General features: G+C 44.2%; 1 protein-coding gene across 8 annotated transcripts in view; it reads left to right on the forward strand.

Annotated features, from left to right (window-relative positions):
- STAC (SH3 and cysteine rich domain) overlaps positions 1-22,914 on the forward strand; it is a 353,446-nt gene that overhangs the window by 300,060 nt on the left and 30,472 nt on the right. For all 8 annotated transcript variants that reach the window (XM_059879684.1, XM_059879685.1, XM_059879687.1 and 5 more), the window contains 4 exon segments: positions 8,083-8,183; positions 9,719-9,800; positions 10,934-11,049; positions 14,544-14,622. In XM_059879684.1, the coding sequence (XP_059735667.1) occupies positions 8,083-8,183; positions 9,719-9,800; positions 10,934-11,049; positions 14,544-14,622 (378 nt within the window).

Here is a 22,914-nt window from a genome sequence, read left to right on the forward strand (position 1 = left end):
AAGGCTACGGACTCGAAACAAAAAGCCCTGAACCAACCCAACTCCTGTTGCTATTTTTGAAGCTCAGTGCGGGTGAGGGCCGGGAGAAGTGGGGAGAGTTTTTCCACTAGCAGTCAGGAACCGAAATAGGAAAGATCAACAGAGGCATTTATAAACAATGAATGCCATTAATTTTTTTAAGCTAGGAAGGAGTTGGAAAAGATGTAATGTGTCAGGGAGTGGGGAATATAGTCTTCAGGGAAAGGTGGCCCAGGGGTCTTCATATTTTTAATGATCCTTCCTGCTTGCTTAACGGTATTTCAAGTCACTGGTGAATGACTATATTAGTGAATTTCCTGGAAAACTTGGAAACCATCTTGTTCAGTTGAACTCATGGTAGGGGAGAGAGAGCATGGGTTATTTTTAATCAAGGTCTCATGACTAGAGTTCAACTGTGATGGGAAAAATTTCCTGCTTTTCCCCCCTTATCAGAAAACTTTCTAACTATTGAGTGATACCCAAAGTTTGGGGGCAGTGTAAGCTATATTGCCCTACTGCCAAAGCTCCAGCTCTTTCAAGTACACCACTCTAGGAGGACAGGTCCAAGTAGTTGTCAGCAGCTGCTTTGAGGAGGGCTTGAAGAGCCAGGGGTAGAGATGGAAGGGGTGATTTCCCAGGATTGACTTTCAGCCCTCTTCCTAGGTCAGGCAAGCATCAGGTAAAACAGTATCTGGCCTGGATTGTAGGGTCCAGAAGCTTGGAGAGTTCTAGGTCCCAGCAAACCAGGATGCAGTCACACTGGAATATTGGCATGAAAAGCAAGCCAGCCAGGTGAAGCCCAAGCAGTAAAGATCTGCAGGCAACTAGAAGCAGACAGTTACACAAACCCCCAGGGGCCAGGAGCCACAGAAGGAGCCTCACTCCTTCCATAACATGGTCGGTGGAGCCTCAGCATTTTCTCAGCCTGGGTGCTTCTCTGGCCCCAGTCTGAGAAGGCTGATCATTCCTCATGGGCAGTAATCTTCTTTGTGCCAAGCCTTCTCCTGGCCACAAGGGTTCTAGAGGCAGATACTCCTTATCAAGGGCCCCTTGTGAAAGGTACCTGGCAGCGATGAGAGCACAGAGGACAGTGTGGGTCCTGAGACAGCGGAAGCAGGGAGGATGTGTGTGCAGGAGGCTTTGAAAAATCCTTAGAAGGGCTTCAAGAAAATGAGACGCTGTTTAGCAACTGAACAAGAAAGGCAGAGAAGGCATGTGAGCAACCCTCGAGTGCCGTGATCCGGCCACATTTGCCAGGAGCCACAAATGATTTGGTAAAACTGAGGAGGAGATCAAGGTGGGGCCTGTTGAAAATGAAGCAAAGAGAGTCGGCAGGGGTCCCGTCACGGAGGGGATCCTAAGGAATTCTGTTTCATTTCTTGTGTTAGTGTTTATTCAAAGGCAAATGGCCCGTGAATAATGCTAGCTGCATTATATTACCGGCTTTTATTACCCAGCAGAGGTTTGGTTACCACCTTTACTTTAAAAATACTAACTGTCATCTTTACTATTGTTTGCGTAGTCCCTAGCCCTTAAATGCCTCTGGTCTGCCCAGGCACTGAAAACTCGCCCGTGGATTTTGCTCTCACGTCTCTTGCTCTCACGTCTCTGGCTCAGAGGCCATTCTGTGATCCAGGCTTCTGGTCCTCAGAGACTGCAGATTTGATGCCGGCAGTCTCCTGCTTGCTTGCGTTCTCCTCTCCTATGCCTGGCCTGTCCTGCCCGAGGCTGAGGGGAGTCCAGCAGCTAAACCAATATGAACAGGGGCCTGGAACATCTCTGAACTATCTCATCTATATTTACCTTTGAATCTTTTATATATATTGTATGTAATCCAAGAAATATTTATGTATTTATAGATACTTTTAGATATATAATTCTAAGGTTTTTTTTCCCGCAAATCACAGTATCTTTCTGTTTTTAATATTTATTTATTTTTATTTATTTTGGCTGCATCAGGTCTTTTGTTACGGTGCACACTCTCTAATTATGGCACTCGGGCTCAGTAGCTGCAGCAAACAGGCTGAGTTGCTCTGCAGCAATCTTAGTTTCCTGACCAGGGATCAGACCCACATCCCCTGCATTGCAAGATAAAGTCTTAACCACTGGACCACTAGGGAAGTCCCATAAAGTATCTTTCCTAATGTCTAATTTATTAATTTTTTCAAATAAATTGTAGAAGTGATTCTATGGTTCTACAGTCTGGAAGCAAACTATCAGTAACAATTATAACTATTGTTCACTGCTAAATTAAGTACTGATTATGATTACATTTATTTTCTTATACCTTTCTTTTCTTACTCATTCTCCATATTATTTCTCTAGGTAAATGACCTCAAGTGCAACCACAGTTTTATCTTTAACTCTGATACTATTAATATATGAAATTCAACCAAGGGTTAAGCAGTACCTCAGTGGCAAAATCTTATCAAAATGAGCCTGGCCAATTGTTTCTTAGATATCTGTAATCGATATTTCTTTTAAAAAGCCTGTCATCCACTGTAGTTATTTCAGTCATTTGCATTCAGAAAACCCCTTCAGTATTTTCTCCCAACATCTCTGTATAAACATCTTCATTCACTGGAGCTTCAGCACTTGGTTTTCTATGGACAGCTCACTTATCCATAATGGCAAATGATACTAGGCTCATAAAATAGCTCGGTGCCCAACAATTAATCAGTGTTGTACTTGTTTGCATCGATCCATTCCAAAATCCATCTAAATATCATAGCTCACATTCTTAACAATTTTCAACTGTAACTCATAGAGCTATCTTAGATTTATCCTAGAAGTTCATATCCCAGGAAAGAACTGATGTGCTGGCCCCATATCCTCCCTATGTCTCCATGTTCCAAGGACCACTTCATTCCAAGGGGCTGACCTGACCCAGTTTCCAGCATCTTCAACTTTTGTTTTTTGTTACAGTAGTGTAGGAGACTAGTTTAAAGATAGTACTGAAAATACTACAGTGGAGACTGTATCATCTTGCTTCTGAAAGGCAACCACTTTCATCTTCTTTAATAGTTGCTTCTGGCCTTTATGTCAATATCTCTAAATCCTGTGCTTCCAGTACTATTGATACTTACTGACAAATCAAATGTGTCTTGGCTTCCTGCTGTACAGAGGATGCAGCTCTCACCCTCCAACATCCTTGCCTATTCCTGTCTTTCTCGCTCTCTCCTCCTCATAAGGGTAATATCACAATCTTTGCTGCTCCCTTGTTCTCTCACCTTTCCAAGTAGTTATATCACAATTTGGTGTTAACTGGTCATTTTATGCATTTTTATGACGGCTACTAACTTCTTTTTTTAAGTTTTTAAAAACTATTTATTTATTTTGGCTGTACTGTCTTCATTGCTGCAAGGGCTTTTCTCTATTTGGGGTGAGCAGAGGCTACTCTCTAGTTTCAGTGCTCAGGCTTCTCACTGTGGTGACTTGTCTGGTTGTGGAGTACAGGCTTCAGAGTGCACAGGCTCAGTAGTTGTGGCTCATGGATTTAGTTGCCCAGGGAACGTGGGATCTTCCCGGACTGGGGATCGAACCCATGTTCCTGCATTGGCAGGAGGATTCTTAACCACAGGGAAGTCCCTGTTGCTGACATCTGATTCAAGTATTGTACTATTACATTTCTTTCCTTGCACAGGTTTTATGTTGCCCCAAATTAAAAATTGCCTTTATCATTTCCTTGACTTTTCATACACCTGTAATTGTTTTTTTATATGCCCCCATATACCTATCAAATGCCATATCTATTAAGATACCCAAATCTTTAAAAGCTCCATAAACATTGAAGTTTCATTTTCCCCCTAGCCTCATTTCATCTGTGGCCCCTGTTTAGGGCTATTAAAGTGTGGGCCTGTGTGCACATCATTTATCTCTCCTCTATGTGGTTCTTGTGTTGCACACTGAATCTGATATTTTCCTCTTCCTTGATTTATTTCTTCATCTTTTTAAGGCATATTCTTCACTAGTATTCTAAGAAAGAGTGTGTGAAAGGTAAACAGTTTTAATTCCTTGAAAATCTGAATATGTGTTTATGCTACCTTCATACTTGTTGGTAATTTGACTGGGTATAAAATTCTAGGTTGGAAATTATTTTCTCTCAGATATTTGAAATTCCACAGTATTTAAAGCTCCACGATCTTCTAGTTTCCAAGTTGCTGTTGAGAAATCCAATCTTCATCTCTTCTGCTAAACTTCTTACAATACCTCTAGTTGCTGTCTTCCAAATGTATGTTGAACTTTCTTATACCCTTGCAACTCGTTCTGATAATCCTATTATTTGGGGTCTATACCATCTTTTTTTCCTTGCTAATTTTAATGGAGTTTTGGTATGAGTAAGTAGAAAACTCCTGTGACTTTTCCACCATGCTTACTCAAAATCCACTTATACTTTTATGTTTTCAAGTATGTAAACCCATGTTATCTCCTTTGCATATGTTATGATGCTGTTACTATTAGCAACCCTGATAGTAGCTAGTACTGTTTCCATTTGAGGATAAGACAGCTGGGGCTCCAAGAATGTTAGTTTAAAGAGCCTGCGTGAGAGATTAAAATTTAAAACCATACTTTTCCCACCCTACTGAGGCATAAGGGTCATGTTCAGTGATGCCTTTGTGATGGAGGTTGGTGGTAATAAAACAAGTTAGATCATAGCTTCTCCATATCTTGCTACAGTAAACTAAAGCCACTGCTGAGAGGTAAATTATTCCTTTGAACTATTCTCTAAGTCACAGAATACAAGCTTCCCTCCTCAATTACTCTTGTTATTACACGGTAGAAATTGGAACACCTAAAACCGAATAATTGCTAGTGGTTTGACTCAATACAGTGGAATGTGTCAGAAAAAACAAGGAAAACTGAAATTACAGTGTTCCAGTCTGAAGGAAAATATACCTTAATATATAATGGCTCTATTTCAGAGTCCAGCACACAATGAAATAACTTTCCTCTTTGAAGCTCTTAGTTACATTCTCAGATAAGGCACAAATAGCATTCTTCAATTTGAAAACAAAAATTAAGTTACTGCTTTCAAAGTCCAGTCTTTTGAAGGCATTGCAGTCTTTCAACTAAGTGCTTATTGTCAAAGTGAAAAAGAGACTGTCCAACTAGTATTTATGAACAAACACACATATCCAGCAATTTGTGGTGTGTTTATATGTCACTTCAACTTTCTGTGTTTGTAATAGCAGACGCTCTTTTGTTCAATGTGCCTTCAGGATGGGATTTTCAGGTAATACCTCCTGAAGAGTTTCTAGGACTTTGTCCTGTCAAGGGTTTTCTTGTTGCTTTTCTTAGCTGAATGTCAGGTTCTCATATTTCCTTATTTTGTCATTTCATTATCCCCAAGTGCACTAGTGGTGAAGAGCCTGCCTGCCAATGCAGGAGACATAAGAGATGTGGGTTCCGTCCCTGGGTCAGGAAGATCCCTTGGAGAAGAGCATGGCAATCCATGCCAGTATTCTTGCCTGGGAAATCCATGGACAGAGCAGCCTGGTGGGTTATAGTCCGTGGGGTCACAGAGAGTCAGACACGGCTGAAGCGACTTACCACATCCCCAAGTGCATCCTCTTGTCAGTGAAACAATCAAATAAAAGGAGGAAATGTTTGGATCCAGTCCAGAAAGAGTGAAACTAGGCAGGACTTCCTCGGACCTAACGCAAGTCAGTCTACCCCTTGGACCCTCAGGCTCCTCACCTGTGAAACAGATGCTCTCCAAATCCTCTTTCAGCTCTTAAATGCTTTTCTACACCATCATTGAAACCACTTCAATTAATTATGTGAATCAGTCACTACTGATTTCAGCACGTGTGTGACTGACGATAAAATAGTTTGTTCGTTAATTTCTTTAATGTATGTTTATGGGGCACCACACCCACAGTTGGTATACAGAGGCAAATGGACAGACTCGGTCCTTAGCCTCACTGAGTTCGTAGTTCAGATGGGAAAAAAAAAAATCTCAAATAAGTAATAATTGTGATAAATACTGTGAAAGATAACAACAGAGTGCCATGAAAAGACTAATAGGAAAAAATATAATTTAGACAGGGAAAGGGGAGTGTGCTAAGGCCTTCATTGAAGAAATGACAAGCCACCCTAAGAATGAGGAGCAGTAACACGAATGAGGAGGGACAGGCACAGCATTCCACACACACAGGGCAGCATGTGTAAAGACTCCTGGAGAATCAAGAGCTTGTGCATTTAAGGAACCTGAAAAAGGCCGTGTAGCTGCACGCTGGTGAAGGTTCCCACCAAATCATACAAAGTCTTGCCACCACGGTCAGCATTTTGTATAACATCAGAAAGGCAGGGACAACCTCCTGAGAGACAGTTAAGCAGGAGGAGCGGATTTGAGTACGTTTGTCTGGCCTTTCTACACACCAGGGAGGAACATAAATACAGGTAAATACAATTCGGTCAGGAATTAGTCCAGACAAGGAATGGTGGTGGTTTGGATGAGGAGAAGGAGATGGAGGTGGGTCTTACGTATCTCGAGCTCTCCTCACTTTGGACTGTAGCCTGCCAGGCTTCTCTGTCCATGGGATTCTCCAGGCAAGAATACTGGAATGGGTTGCCATGCCCTCCTCCAGGGGATCTTCCTGACTCAGAGATCAAACCCAGGTCTCCTGATTGCAGGCAGATTCTTCACCATCTGAGCCACCAGACCTGCCTGCCAACTACGATATGCAGAGGGAGACCTATGGCCTCAGGTGTCAGGGTATATGGACATACTAATTCCTACTGAGGGAGGCCCTTTGCCTTTCTAGCTGGTCTTCTCAGGCAGCATTCAGTGTGACCCACAGCAGGTATTCACACACCCTTTGCTGACGAGTTTTAGGATGCAGGTCTCGCCTCTATGCCTGTGTCTCCCAGACAGGCTGCCAGGACCACTGGTCACCCATCTCTCTCACCTTTACACTCTCCCAAGGGTGTGGCCACAGCCCTACATCCAAATCTCCTCCAAACCCCTCTCAGTAGGAGGAGACTGAGAAGAAAACACCACATTCTTCTCATTATGTAGAGAAGGATCGTTTTAGGGATGAAACTCTTAATGCCCAAACAGCTCTGCAAAGGAGTGTTCCCTCCAGTCTCCCACCTCCCTTCCTCTTTCCTAATAGGATTGAATTGCTCGGTCATCTAACTGTGAAATGCATTTCGGCACCAGTTTTAAGGCCCACCTGGAAGCCAAGCACCTATTTCCCTTTAATAAATCAGAGCCAATAGCACCTGTTGTGCCATCTGTACCCTTTCTCCTGGACTCAGTGGAGACACAACACAGCCCATTTTAACATCCTCTCCTTGTCTCCTTCTAGCCACTTTCTAAAACAATAAAGCTCCACCCCCCTCTTCCTGAAGCTGCCACATCCAGCGCCCTGGTCTGTCCTCCCCGTGCCGTTCCAGCACTGCTGCCATGGGTACATGGTATGTGGGTACAGCGACACCGTCCCCTGGGTGCCTCTCTCCTGTCGTCCCCTCCTCTGCCTTCTTCTCAGCGTGCTATGGCACCCTGTCCCAGGACACTAAGTGACTCGCTGCAGAGGTGGTTTAATTGCCACCCACCGCCCTTCCTCCTCCCCCAGGCCAAGGCTGGTGTGTGATCGAGCCCTCTCTCCCCCACCTCAGAGCCTCATCAGCCCTGATTTCACACAGACCACACTGTTCCCCCTGCATTGGGCATTTTCCAGAGAGTTTGGCCAAGAGTTCAGACTCTGTGATAAGAATTCAGGTAAATGGACAGAATGTCTGGACTTGGGCTACTTAGTGAGGTACGTAAAAGAGCAGAAATGTGACCCATAGGAAGAGCCGAGAAAGTGGGATTTGCGAGTTTGAATTGAATGAGTGATGAAAGCAGAGAAGATTGAGGTTTCCTGGAGAAATGAACAGGAAAGGAGTGGAGGGAAACCAGAGCTGATACTTTGCATAGAAAATAGGGAAGAAGGTAAAAGAATTTACCATAATATTTTGTCCATTTTGAAAGCTTTGCACAAGTCACAGGAAAGAATTCATACAAGTAGCTGGGAAAGTACATTGTGTCCTAACCAAAGCTCGCCATATATCCAACAGGAACAAATGCTAAGCACGGACTGCGCTGCAAGGCCTGTAAGATGAGCATCCACCACAAGTGCATGGATGGCCTGGCCCCCCAGCGGTGCATGGGCAAGCTGGTAAGGGCTCGTGCCCAGAGTGTACCCCGGAACCCCTGCTCAGGGCACTTGCCTGCCTGATGAAATCACAGAATCACTCCATTCAAACTTCTTCCTGGCAGCACCCTGGGAACTGGACCCCAGAAAGCACCCCTCAACCCCACCCCAGATCTCTGGCTGGTCAGCCTGGCTTCCTAGTAGGATTGAGTAAGGAGGAGCTTTATCAACTGAAGAGGTGCAAGTTCTGTGTGTAGAAAAAAACTCAGGGTCTTTAGTAAAGTGGACAACTTGTCTTGGGTCAGGACTTTGTCAGTGTTAGCACTCAAGTCCCATATCCCGAGACTGTCCAGGTTTTGAAAGTAAAAGTCAGGCATCCCAGGAACCTCCTCAGTCCCAGTTTAATGGGCTGACAGCTCAGAGGATATCAAGAACGAGATGGAGATTAACCACCCCACAGAAGTGGAGTGGTAAAAATCTACACCACTATCGTGGATCGTGACGGCCAAACCCAGAGAGGGAGCCTCGGCCTGGCCCATGCTGGCTGCATGTCCCATCTCAGGAGTGGGCTTCCGTACTGGTGCTACAATGATAGACAGCCACCCGGAACACTTTTGAAAATATTTGAAACTAGGATGGCCAAAGAACTCTGTTACTAGAAGGGACCAAGAATGTCTGCCCTGGAGATACTTAGGTCATGATAGCTGATTCAGAAAAACTTAAGATCTGTCACACGGAAGAATTTTTTGTCCTCTATGGCTCCAGGGAAAGCACCTCGGATCAGTAGCTTCCACATCTTAACAATCAGAGATAATGTCACTAAGGTCGTCCGTCCCGGAGTAGTGAGAGTTCCTGCCACCCACGTCCCCAGCAGTGTTCACCGGAGGAACGCTTGCCAGGAATGTTGGAGAGGATTCTGGGATTCTTGTAGGGGCAGGGCCCTGAAGTTCCCTTTTGACCCTGGGGTACAGAAAGGCAGGATTTTTAGAGTTCCTCTCTGTACTCTTGACTGGCAGTATCCTCTTCTCCAAAACCCCTGCCTCACTTGCTCCCCCAACCTCCTCCTCCTCCTCCCACGGTGATTCCCGCAAGCCAGGGCAGAGACCATGGTCTCAGGAAAACAGAACGGGATCTGGAACACAGAGCTCATCAGACATACAAGGGACTTGAGGTCTCCCTGTGAGGTCCGCTTGCCCACGTCCAGGCCTTTGAATGAGTGTAATAAACCATGTGGTGAGATAATGCATGAGGGTCCATTTGTATCCTAGGGGCTAATGAGCCCAGTGGAAAGGAGGCAGCAGCAGGCAGGGGGCAGAGGAGAGGCAGGACAGGAGGGCGGGGCTGGGGGCCTGCTTTCTGGAGGGAGTGGAGCTTGCTTATTGACAACTGTACCTCCCTGCCCCCACCAAGGAGAAATTACAGGCCATGTCAGCATCTTAAAGGGCGACAGGGAGGTGTCCCTAGAGAAACCAACTGGTTTCATTTTTAGAGTTCTCGAGTGGTTGTCTCCATCTCAGCAGTGTCACTGAACCCTTTTCTTGCCCATTCTCTCTCTCCAGCCAAAGGGGTTTCGGCGTTACTACAGCTCCCCCTTGCTCATTCATGAACAGTTTGGATGCATTAAAGAAGTTATGCCGATTGGTGAGTTGAGACCTGGTTGGGTTGAGTGGGGGTGAGCAGCAACATCCAAGCTGGCGGCTGCTCTCCTCCCAGGTCCCAGGGCCACAGCAGCAGTTTAGGGGTGGCAGGGGCAGGGCGGAGTGCATTTATTTGGTGGCTAACTGGGTTATGGTCGTTTGTTTTGCTGGAGGGGAAGCTGAAGGTGGACCAAATTCCCCTGAAGTTTTTTTCCTTCCCATGATGAAACTTGAGAGACACCCAGGTCCCAAAGGCTGCTAACTTGCTGTGCCAGCTCTCAGCACCATGGCAGAGTAGAAGCAGCGTGAAGCATGGCTTCCCCTAGACCTGGGTCAGAGCCCAGCTCCCACACTGGCCAGCTTTGTATCTGAGCAAGTAACTCAACCTGCTGGACCCTACACACTGAGAACAGCCGTGGCTGCTTTTCATAGCTCTTTGTATACGAAAATAAACAGAGACACACTATAAGACCAATGCGTGGAAGGAACTCAGTGAATATCAGTTATTCTTTAATGAGGACAAATAATGTCTTACAGATATTTCTAGCTTGAATGTATTCTTCAGCAGTATCTTTCAGTTTACTTCTATGTTTTCTTTCTTTCTGAAAACCTCTACATTTATGTTTGCCTTTTGGTAGAGGCAAGGGGAACAAGTTTTAACCTAGAAATTTACAAACTAGAAAGCTTTTAATTAGACATTCAGGAAGCCTAGTAATGTGACATTCTTTCCAAACGCTTGCCTCCTCCTGCCGGCTTTGTGTCATGAGATTTTGTACCTTGGCAAGCAGAGCCTTTCACTAGAGAAAATAAAGCCGGTCTCTGGGAAGAACCTTGGCATTGGAGCCCTGGGGATGGACAACAAAGAGGAGAGCCAGCTAGTCAGGGAACGTTTGGGAGCAGAGACAGCTGAGTGCGGTGGAGCACATCATGTCATGGGAGGGAGGTGCACACCCCCAAGGATACTTGACCACGGAAGCCTCACTTCCCCAGGGGTCTCCCAGGGGTAAGCGAGTCCGTTGTGCAGAACCTACCTATTTCTGGCGTCGTTAACCCAGGAGGTGTGGTCGGTGGTTGGCTGTGTCCCCAACCGTGACTTAAGGAGACCCTGTCTCAGATGAGCTCTCTCTTCTGTCGCAGCCTGCGGCAATAAGGTGGACCCTGTGTATGAGACCCTCCGCTTCGGCACCTCGCTGGCCCAGAGGACAAAGAAGAGCAGCTCGGGCAGCGGCTCCGACTCGCCTCACAGAACCTCGGTGATTGCCTCCTCCCCACTCAGGGAACCCGCCATGGTCCCAGGCAGGGCAGGCCTGGAGCACCTCAGGGCGCATCAGGAGGGGAGTCCGCAGGAGTCACGCAGCCTCCGAAGGGGGCTCCAAGTGCCTTGGGGCACTGAAGGGTAACTTCTGTGGCAGGTCCCCAGAGATCCTCGGAGACCACACTCTTGGCCTCACAATCCTGACTCTCCCCCGTGTACCTCTCCCTCCATTAGACAGCATATCTGCCAACACATAGAAAGGTTCAACCCACACAAGGGGCAGAAGCTGGAATGTCCCAGCTGTGTCCAGTTCTCCTTCCAGTGACATCCCAGTTCAAGAATAAGCCCTTTCTCACATGTTCTGTCCTTTCTCTTTAAGGCAAGATCCACCCTTTGATTTCTTTCGCACAAACACTGCCCTCCCCAGAGGCATGAGGTGTTTCCCTCCACGGGACACATCACCATTCCCCCAGCACCTCTCCCACGCTGAGTAGTATAGTAGTGAAGTCACTCTGTCGCGTCCGACTCTTTGTGATCCCATAGACTGTAGTCTGCCAGTCTGCTCTGTCCATGGAATTCTCCAGGCAAGAATACTGGAGTGAGTTGCCATGCCCTTCTCCAGGGGATCTTCCCCACCCAGGGACTGAATTGCAGGCAGATTCTTTACTACCATCTGAGCCACCAGGGAAGCTCCTTCGTTTGAGCTGACCTAAAAATGAATGTTCTGTGCATCTCTGTGACCTAGTATCATCATCCTCTCTGGCTGTCCTAACCAGAATTTCTGTGAATCCCCCAAGATGCCACCCAGCTCCGTAGCAGAGAGGAGGCGCCTCAGAGATCGGTCTGACCTGCCCACATCAGCAGCAATGTCCACTCCTGCAGTTCTGAGCTCTGCTAGAACTGGCTCCACTGACTAGTTGGTTAGCTAGTTTTAGCACAGAGACATGGCAGGGAACACTCGGCAGGAGGCAGTGAACATCATCTCTGCATTTGTGACTGGTTTGGAGCAGAAGGAACATCACAGGCACACTTGAGGAATGTCCAGTCTGCTTTCGTGTCTGTGTCTCGACCCTACAGACTGGTTTTAGGGGCAAAAAAGCATAGTTTGCTGTATGTCAATAACTTGTTGGTTCATCATAGTCCACTTATATTTCCTGGCACTGGTTTCACCAGTAAGTATTTCCTGGAATTTTGTTCTGTGAAGGCATCGTTCTGAGAGCTGCAGGGAGACAAAGACAAATCAAATTGTGCTTAAATATCTGTCACTTCACTCTTTCCCTGGAGCCCAACTTGCCTTGGTGGAAGCAAACAGAAACAATTGATCACTACTTTAAAATGACTTTGCTTCCTTCCTGCAGGGTCAGTAGTAATGAACTTCAGCCTCTTGCCATTCTGGCAGTGTCCTGAAGCGAACATATTCTCACGTAGCAAAGGTTTCTTTTCTTCCAGGGCTATAGAGGCATTTGCTTTACATTGTTGGGAAGTGGCTGCCTGGCTATTTCTAAATTATTAGGTTTCCTCTCTTGTGCTTTCAAACGCTGTAGAATATAAAAAGCTTGATGGCTTTGGGAAAGCCAGCAGAAACCAAATTCAAAAACTTTCTAGGAGTTGGTTAGCTCATTTAGGAATGACCTTCAGTTTTGTGAGATTAAATTAACATCATAATAGCAACTTTTGTTCAGAAACAGTGAGCTTCAGAGGAAAAGGGTCCAAGTGACTTAGAGACCCTGTGACATTTTTTTTTTCTTTTTTCTGATGTGTCATGAAAGGAAGAATGGCTGAAACAAATCTTAAAGCTAAACTGTAACAAGAAATAGGTCTCAGAAAGACAGTATTATAGGACTTTAGAGCTGAGGAGAAGAGCTAGGATGGCCCACTCGTTCCTCTAATAAGATGTAAATGGTTTTAAAAGTATGTGACTCTCCTCTAAGGCCCCCTGAATTCCTCTTTTAGAGAGGTGAGGGGCTTTTTTGGTGGTTAGGACTCTGTGCTTCTACTGCAGAGGGCGCAGGTTTGATCCTTGGTTGGGGAACTCAGATCACACATGCCGTGTATTATGGCCAAAAAATAATAAGAAAATAAGCATCTCCCAGTGCTTAGATGAATCTAGAGGATGGTATGCTTAGTGAAATAAGTCAGAGAGCGACCAGTACTGTATGATATCACTTAGATGTGCAATCTAAAAAATAATACAAGTGAATGTACACGCAAAACAGAATCAGACTCACAGATGTAAAAGCAAATTTATAGTTCCCAAAGGGGAGAGGGACAAATTAGGCCAATGGGGTCGCCAGATACAAGCAATTATAAAGTAGATAAGCAGTTAGGATATACTGTATAGCACAGGGAATTATAACCATTGTCTTGAAATAACCTTTAATGGAGTATAATCTGCAAAAAATGCTGAAGTTTTATGTTATACACCTGAAACTAACATAATATTGTAGATCAACTCTATTTTAAAAAAAGAGCATGGACTCTGGAGACGATGCCAGAGGCCTAAGCCCTGCTCTACCACTTAGGAACTCTGAGCCCTCAAGCTGAGTTCTCTCTGGGCTTCAGGTCCCTACCTGAAAAATAGGTCTATCATAGAATTATTGTGAAGCATAAATGAGACGATTCATATAAAGTATTTAAAAACAGCATGCAATAGATGATTGGTTATAATTAGCTATTTAGAGTGCTGCTTTATTATTGTTGTTGTTATTTCTGTAACCTAAATAATGACTATGAAAAAAAAAGTTAAAGTGTTAGTCGCCCAGTCATGTCCAACTCTTTGTGACCCCATGGACTCTAGCCTGCCAGGCTTCTCTGTCCAAGGGATTCTCCACGTGAGAATACTGGAGTGAGTAACCATTTCCTCCTGCAGGAGATCTTCCTGACCCAGGGATCAAACCCAGGCCTCCCACAAAGCAGGCAGATTCTTTACCGTCTGAGCCACCAGGGAAGCCCCATAATGACTATAACTCTTCCTATACATAAGAAAGGGCAGAAAAAGTATTGATGTTAGTGAAACAATTACTTTTTGCAGCAATGGAAATAGGCTTTAACTCATACCTAAGTAATGCAACCCTCAAAAGTACATCTTGTTCTCCAGAATTAATGTTCAGCACTCACCTAGAAAGAGCTATATAGTTCTACTGAACATTTTAAGTAACAGGATGTGGGCAGGAATTCTGATTTCTCTCTGTCGTCTCTTCCTGGGAAGCAGCCTAACTGTGGCCAGTGCATGTAGGCACTCATTCACCTCTCACTGAGCACCTTTCTTGTGCCAGCCCCTGAGCCTGCCCCGGACACCAGGAGGGAGGGACAGTGCCCGAGAGGGAGTACACAGCCTCTCTGAAGTTAGCCACACAGACAAGAGAGCAATGATGAGATGCTTAAGACAGTATCTTGCAAATTCCACCTTAGTTCTTCTACTGGTATCACAGTCTCTACTCACTGAGTCACTGAAATGACATTGCTCATTCGCTGCTATACTCTCTTTTCAAGACTTCAGATCTCGTGGAGGTTCCCGAAGAGGCTGACGGGCCAGGAGACGGGTATGACCTGCGGAAGCGGAGCAACAGTGGTAAGTCGGGGCGTGGGGATCAGGCACCACCGCCCAGCGCAAACGGGAATCTCATCCATCATCCAGGTCAGCAGGCAGGCTCACATGACCTCCAGGCCCCTCTCTTTCTCGGCCACCTCTGAAATTCAGACTGGACAGTGTTTGATAATATGGAGGGGAACAGATAAATTTTGGTGGATTTCAGGAATTCAGTTATAACATTCCCTGAGCTCTGGCTCCTGAGTTCTCATGCTATAAGGACATGGAGGTCCTTCCAGAGCTTTTTGTTAACATGTCACTTCCCCCACTGACCTACACTGGATGAACAGGACATCCCAGAGAGAAAACATCGGAAGTACTCACAGTGATGTGCCTGTTCAAGTGAGGAGTGGTGCTGAGGAGTGTGAGCCTCCCTGGGCTCCTCCCCAGCAGAGATGACTAAGATTCAAAAATGGATCTGCACAATCCAGACAGATATTCCATATTAATACCATTTAGTTTTCTAATAGCATAAGCCCTTTTTAAAATAATTCCTAGAATACTTGTTAAATACTAACTACATGCTACTGCTTGCTAACATTGAGAAAGAATCTCCTCTTAGCTTAAAGAAACATAACCAGCACCTAATACTTGAATCTTGATGAGCCTCTTTGATGTCAACAACTACTTCCTCTCATTTATCAAAAAAAAAAAAAAAATTATGAAGTGTTTTCTACCACCAGCAAAATTACATATGTCACAGAGCTGTGCTCAGGTCACTCATAACCCAGCAATGTTGCAGGCCCTGACCTGTGTTGTTCCTTTGGGCTGAATGCCTTCTCCTGGCAGAAGTTACCCCTCACACTTAATCCCCATGTGGGAAGCACTGGAGAATGCTGCCTTGGACAGATTTTCCACTTGCCTGGTTGTCCCTGCCTTTTCCAGACTGGAAACAGAACTTCTACATCAAATACCCTGTAGCTGCGTTGTCAGCAGCTGTCATACAATGAGGTACCATTTCCACTTCTTTAGCTCTAGGAACTCACTCATGTCTCTTCTCCAGTTAGGATTGTGCCTCTGTGATGACCCTCCTTCCTAAATAACTGTCAGCATCCACAGGGTCCCCCTTTTGCCAAGCCTGTACATAGGCTGCTAAAGCACACCACTAGAATAAGAAGCCTTTGGCATCACATGGGGAAAACTGTACTTTGGGATCCATGCAGATACCCAGGGAGCACTTAGCAGTGCCATGAGAGAGACAGATCAGAGAGCGCCAGCTGCCGGGGCCCTCGAGGCAGAGCCATAACCCTGCATGCACCCAGCCTAGGTTTGTCCAGCACTGCAGATCCAGCAACTGAATTTGGGCCAGCAGCCCTGGGGTTCATCCGTATCTTAGGACCAAACTCACCAGAGGCTGGAGTATAAGCCAAAGCTGTGTCTCAGTGCTTCAGGTCTGGTCAGCCGTTCTTCCCCTGAGTCTGATTCTGCCCATCTCCCGCCCCTGAGAGTGGACTCCCCTGGTGGCTCAAACGGTGAAGAATCTGCCTATAATGCAAGAGACCCGGGTTCAATCCCTGGGTTGGGACGATCCTCTGGAGAAGGAACCCACTCCGGTATTCTTGCCTGGAGAATCCCATGGATAGAGGAGCCTGACAGGTCGCAAAGAGTTGGACAGGACTAAGCAACTGACACCTGCCCCAGACGCTTTTCGCCAAACCACAGGCGGCCTCTCATCACTAACTTCACTGGATGTGTTTGGTCCTGGGCCCCTGCCTGCTCTGAAAGTGAAGGCTGGGCTTCACTAGTGATCATATGGCCTTCAAGAGACCTCACTTCACTCTGCTTTAGTCGCTTCACCTCTAAAATGACAATGCTAATAACACCAAATCCATAGAGCCTCGTGATCTTTAAATGAGATAATGAATGTAAATACTACCCATTCGCTGAAGACTCTGAAGCTTCATTCCTAGCATTAGGCCTCTTGGCTGCCTCTGATGCCTGTAGCCTACTGGACATGGCCATGTGAATGGAAGACAAGCATCTTCAAGCTAACGCACCCAAGTGGACTCTTGAGTCCCCCACTTGCCTCCCCTCCCACCCACCCACTGAAATGGCTCTTCTTCGTTGTTCCTACTCACTTGTAGGAATGTCATTCTGCTAGATTATCAGGCCAAGGCTTTTGGCATCATCCTTGACACCCTTCTTCTCGCACCTCCTGTCCAGTCTGTTGGCAGATTTTATCTGCTGGTCTTCGGAATCACACCCAGCGTGTGCCCACAGCTTCCCTCTCTGCCTCCACCAGCTTGATCCAGCTTGATGGATGCTGTCAGCCATTCCTCAGTAGATGAGGTCTCTATTTGCCCTGGGGATTTCTTTACTCAAAAAGTGGTCTTTTAGGGACTTCCCTGGTAGTCCAGTCAAGGCAGGGGACATGGGTTCAATCCCTGGTCCAGGAAGATCCCACATGCCATGGAGCAACTAAGCCCATACACCACAGCCCTGAGCTTGTGTTCTAGAGCCAATGTGCTGCAGCTACTGTAGCCCGGGCTCTCTAGGGCCCATGTGCTGCAACAAGAGAAGCCACGGCAATGAGGAGCCCATGCATAGCAATGAAGAGTAGCCCCTGCTTGCTACAATTAGAGAAAGCCTGCATGCAGCAGCAAAGACAGCACAACCATAAATTATTTTTTGTTAAAGGGGGTCTTCTTAGAGTTTTAAATTATGAACAGCCATATTTAAGGATCATCACCCTGAAGTACCATTACTATTATTGAAGTCATCATAAGGTCACAGAGTGTCGAAGGTACGATCTGGAGCCTCACTACTTCACGTGTGGCCCATGGACCAGCAACCTGGGCAGAACTTGAGAGCCCATGAGAAATGCAGACCCAGCCCTGCAGAATCAGAATTTGCAGATGAATCTGTGGCTCACATTTTTGTTAACATTTGAGAAGCAGGATTAGAGACCATTTAGTCCAACACCCTCTCCTCCAACATACACACACAAGGATACATAGACATACACACACAACAAATACCAGGTAGATTAAGGGAATTGAGACACTGAGTCATACACTCAAGAGCACAAGTTGATTATCTGCTGTCTCTTTTTCACGTTAAGGGGCATTTTCACAGTCTTATTCAAAGAAATCTGTTGAAAGAACTTAGCAAATGGTAAATCTCTAAAATGCTTTAGAGACCTATTAAATATTCCTTTGATCAGCGGCAGCTTTCTTCACATGCCCTCTTAGAAGCGAGGGTGAGTAATTATGCAGCAGTTTGCTTCAAAACAAGTTCCTTTGATTTGGATTTAATGCTGTCTGTGCAGTTTGAGAAACAAGGTAGAGAAAACACTTTGCTTACATAGAGTCCAAGTTCCCACTCATCTTCTCACAGTTTTGGCAAGGAGAACTCCCCGTTCTGTATTACTTGTTTCACGTGGGTTCTAAAAAGTACACGGAGCACACAGGTATTATTTCTGCCACCCAGGTGTTGTGTCCAGATTCTTGAGGAATATTTCCGAGGCCACCTCGGAAGAAGTACAACTCATATTCATGTCTTTACTGATAAAAATATAGACTCTGCTTTCTCTCTTATGTTATGAATCTCTCTTGGGCAGGCCTGAGGATTTCTGGTTGTTGTTTTCAACAACAATTTTTTTCAACAACAATTTCAACAATTCCTTGGTGCCTCAGAAATTGACGGGGGCCAGAATTATTGGTCTTCGCTTTTGCCTTAACTGCCGAATCTCCCCTGGAAGCAAGGTCATAAGCAAAGGGTGAAGCATCTAATACATAGCCTCAAGATGACAAAAAGTCAAGGAGAAGTTGACAGAACTATTAGGAAATTGGCATTGCACTTCATAATCAGAGATTTTAGCACACCTTTTGGTCACTGGAAAATCAGATAGACAAAGAGATTCAGTACAGACGTGGAGGATCTGAGGACGTACTTGACAATCCTAACCTAATTAACTCTTTTTTTCTCTCTTGATTTATTTTTTTAATATAAATTAATTTATTTTAATTGGAGGCTAATTACTTTACAATACTGTATTGGTTTTGCCATACGTTGACTTGAATCTGCCATAGATGTACATGTGTTCCCCATCCTGAACCCCCCTCCCACCTCCCTCCCCATCGCATCCCTCAGGGTCATCCCAGTGCACCAGCCCTGAGCACCATGTCTCATGCATCAATCCTGGACTGGCGATTCGTTTCACATGTGATAACTTACATGTTTCAATGCCATTCTCCCAAATCATCCCAACCCCTCCCTCTCCCACAGAATCCAAAAGACTGTTCTATACATCTGTCTCTTTTGCTGTCTCGCATACAGGGTTATCGTTAGCATCTTTCTAAATTCCATATGTATGTGTTAGTATATTGTATTGGTGTTTTTCTTTCTGGCTTACTTCACTCTGTATTTAACTTTAAAAGGACACTCCGGAAGAATGAATATATTAATATATTTACAATATATTGGCTTCCCAGGTGGCGCTAGTCATAAAGAACCTGCCTATCAATGTAGAAAACATAAGAGACATGGGTTTGATCCCTGGGTCAGGAAGATCCCCTGGAGGAGGACATGGCAACCCACTCCAATATTCTTGCCTAGAGAATCCCATGGACAGAGGAGCCTGGCAGGCTACTGTCCATAGGGTTGCAAAATGTCAGACATGGCTAAAGCAAATTGGCACAACACACATACATACATATGTATCCTAAATCACTTGGCTGTACACCTGGGACTAGCACAACATTATAAACCAACTGTACTTCAATTGAAAATAATAAAAATTAAAATTAAAAAGGATGCTTCATCTAACAAATGAAGAATTCACATTCTTTTTACGAACACATGGAACTATTGCTTACCTATTGGACTATAATGCACGCTTCATAAATTTCACAGAATTAATATGATATAGAGCACATCTTTCTAACTACAATGCAAACAAGATAGAAACGAATATCCAAATTATAACTAGGAAAACCCACACTTTAGGAAATTAAAGACGTACTTTTTGAAAGCTAATATGTCAAAGAATTCATAATGAAAATTGAAATATATTTAAAACTAAATAATAACAAAAACACTACCGGACTTCCCTAGTGGCCCAGTGGTTAAGAATCTGCCTGCCAATGCAGGAGACAAAGGTTTGATCCCTGGTCTGGGAAGAGTCTGTATGCTGCGGAGCAACTAAGCCCGTGAGCCAAAACTACTGAGCCCAAGCTCTAGATCCCTGAGCTGCAACTGCTGAGCCCACGCACCGCAAAATACTGGCGCCTGCGTGCCTTAGAGGCATTGCTCCGCAAAAAGACAAGCCATTGCTACGAGAAACCTGTGAACCACAGCTAGAGATTAGCCCCCACTTGCTGCACCTAGAGAAAGCCTTCATGCAGCAAAGAAGACCCAACACAACCATAAGTAAATAATTTTTAAGAACACATACCTATCACAACTTGTGGGATGCAGCTAAAATTGTGCCTAGAGTATTTAGCTCTAAAGTTATTCCATGAAAAAATAAAAGCTGAAAAGTAATAATCTAAGCATCATATTCAAGAAGTCAGTAAAAAAAAGAAATTTTAAAAAAAGAAGTCAGTAAAAGAAAAAAGAATAGATAAGGAAGCAGTAATAAAGATAAGGAATTATTATGTGACACAGGTAGATCTGTAAATTCTAAAAACAGTTCTTTAAAAAAGTAGAATTTACAATTGATAACTTTAAGAGTAAGAGAGAAAGATGAAACAAAAGGAATAATTTTAAAAGGAGGAATGTCAACAGAGGTTGACAGGAAAGCATTTTATGACCAACTTTACCAGTAGATTTAAAACTTCAAATGGACAGCTGCCAAGAAAGCTATCAATGACCAAAGTATGACTCAAGAGGAATTAGTAATTAGAGAACTTGACTTGGCTTCCAATTATGATAGAAACAGAATCAGTATTTTAAGTTTTTTCACAACAAAAATGCCAGGCCCAGACAACTTTATAAGTAAACGTGACCAAACATTTAAGGAAGATAAAATTTCCAGATTAGCTAAGCTCTTTCAGGATAACAGAACGTGCTAGCCAGCAGCATTCTCTAACTTAGTTTATGGGGCTGGTATAATACTGACCTCAAAACCAAAGGAAGACAGCATGAGAAAGAAAATTGTTGGCTCATCCCCCTCTTGAATATGGGTGCAGAAATCTGAAACAAAGTCACCTCAGTACACTGAATCCAGTAAGGTATTTTAGAAAGGCAGTGCATAATTACCATGTTGAATTTATTCCAGGGATGCAAGTTGAGTCAGTATCAATAAGCTGATAATGTTACTTGTACATGACCAGGTTAAAGCTGAAAATCCACATCATCAGCTTGTTGGAGACATGGGCCTCCCAGGACTGCGAAGTAAGAGAGAACGACAGAATACAGAAAAGGAAAAGAAGAAAGCTTTAGGGGGACTAGCAAAAACTGAAGGTTGATTTTGCATCTGTAACATTAGAAAACATACTGCAGAATTAACACAGATTTTGTATGTATCCATGGATGAAGTCAATAGCCAAATTATTTTTCATAAAATGAACTTAAAGTACCAAACATTAAAATGTGTCTGATATATTTTTTTGGTAAAATAGTACCAAAAAAAATATTCTTTATACCTTTCCTCTCAAATCAACGTCTTAGAAATAGCCAGAAGGAATGGGTTTTTTAAAAAATCATTTTTGCAGTGTTCCAGTTCTGCCTGTAACCATTTGACTGAAAACACATTTGGAGTCACTTCAAATAATGTTCAGCATAGTTCAAAAATGATACACATTGTTGTGACGGCTAATGGATAGTCAATGAAAAGCTCAAATAATTTGAAATTACAAAACTGTAAAATCAAACTGAATATTGCACATGCATCTTATGTAGTCTCAATTTTAGTTTCAATCAATAATTTTCTAAGAAGATGGTCTTGTTATGTTTCCATTCAACTACTCAACATTCTTTAAATGTGTCCAGTTTTATATTTATGCAATCAAGTATTATGCCAAGATTTCAAGTAATCACTTAAAACAGAGAAAAGTATTGCTGGTCTCTACTCTTTTTGAACCAGGAAGTTGCATAGCCAAATATTCAGGCAGACAAGGTCTGTAAGCATCGGCCCTTCATTTTCCATTTTCCTACAAAGCGGAGCTCCTTCCATGACTGCATATTGACTTTCTAGGGATAATGGAACTGCATCCACAGGCTCTGGAACCATAGTGAGTGGGTGAAGTCTCTCAGTCATGTCCGACTCTCTGCAACCCCGTGGACTGTAGCCTAACCAGGTTCCTCCGTCCAAGGGATTTTCAAGGCAAGAATACTGGAGTGGGTTGCCATTTCCTTCTCCAGGAGATCTTGCTGACCCAGGGATTGAACCCAGGTCATTGTAGGCAGAAGCTTTACCGTCTGAGCCACCACGGAAGATCCCTGGAACCATAAACCATGGACAATAGATGTTTACTGAGCATTGGTTCATTTACAGGGGCTCTTGTTCGGAAGTGTGTTCCCTTCATCACGGCTACTGAATCCATTTGCAGGACAGTGGAGATTGTCAGGGCTGACTGAAAGAGGGTACAGAGCTTTCTGTGATGTGTTTCTCTTCCTCTGCTGGTTTCCTTGACCCTCTGAAGGAGACCCAAAGGGAAGACTAAAACAGCAATGTATTTTTGATTATCAAAGCTTCTACAAAGTAGATTAATTTCAACACTATGGGCCCTATTGTATAGACTTGGAAACATGTGCCACCTTTTATTTTTATTTAAGAAAGATACATGATGTTGGTCTCCAGGGTTAGATGGTTGAACTCACTAAGCAGAGCCCCGCCATACCCATCAACCCATCAGGGACCTTCCACAGCTGTGTGTGTGGACAGTGACAACTCCTACCCATCTTAAAAAGCCTTTTTCCTCATCAAAGGTCACAGAGTGGCTGCTAAAATGCAAAAGGTAGAGAATTATGTATTTTAAGAACACACTAGATGAGAAACCACTGTTTAATTTTTTTCCCAATAATACCCCCCAATGCACTGCCAAATAAGAGATCGAGGAAGTATTTTTAAGTTTAAAACCTTAATCTGCAAGTAGAATACTGAGATCATCAGGAAACTAGCATGAAGATATTGAATAGAGATCAAAGAGTCTGGTATTTAGAAAAGTGTATTGAAATACAGTTAAATTGCACCATACTTCACCTACGCTACCATCCCCTTAACAAACGATTGGATACATTTAACAAAGATGAATGACATGGTTTCTGCTCCTGAGAAGGGCTCTGCCAAATGAGACCAAGCAATGCAGGAGGATGTGTGCTGGCCCGGAG

This window comes from Bos taurus, chromosome 22, assembly GCF_002263795.3.
Source record: "Bos taurus isolate L1 Dominette 01449 registration number 42190680 breed Hereford chromosome 22, ARS-UCD2.0, whole genome shotgun sequence".
In the NCBI taxonomy this organism is placed as follows: Eukaryota; Metazoa; Chordata; class Mammalia; order Artiodactyla; family Bovidae; genus Bos; species Bos taurus.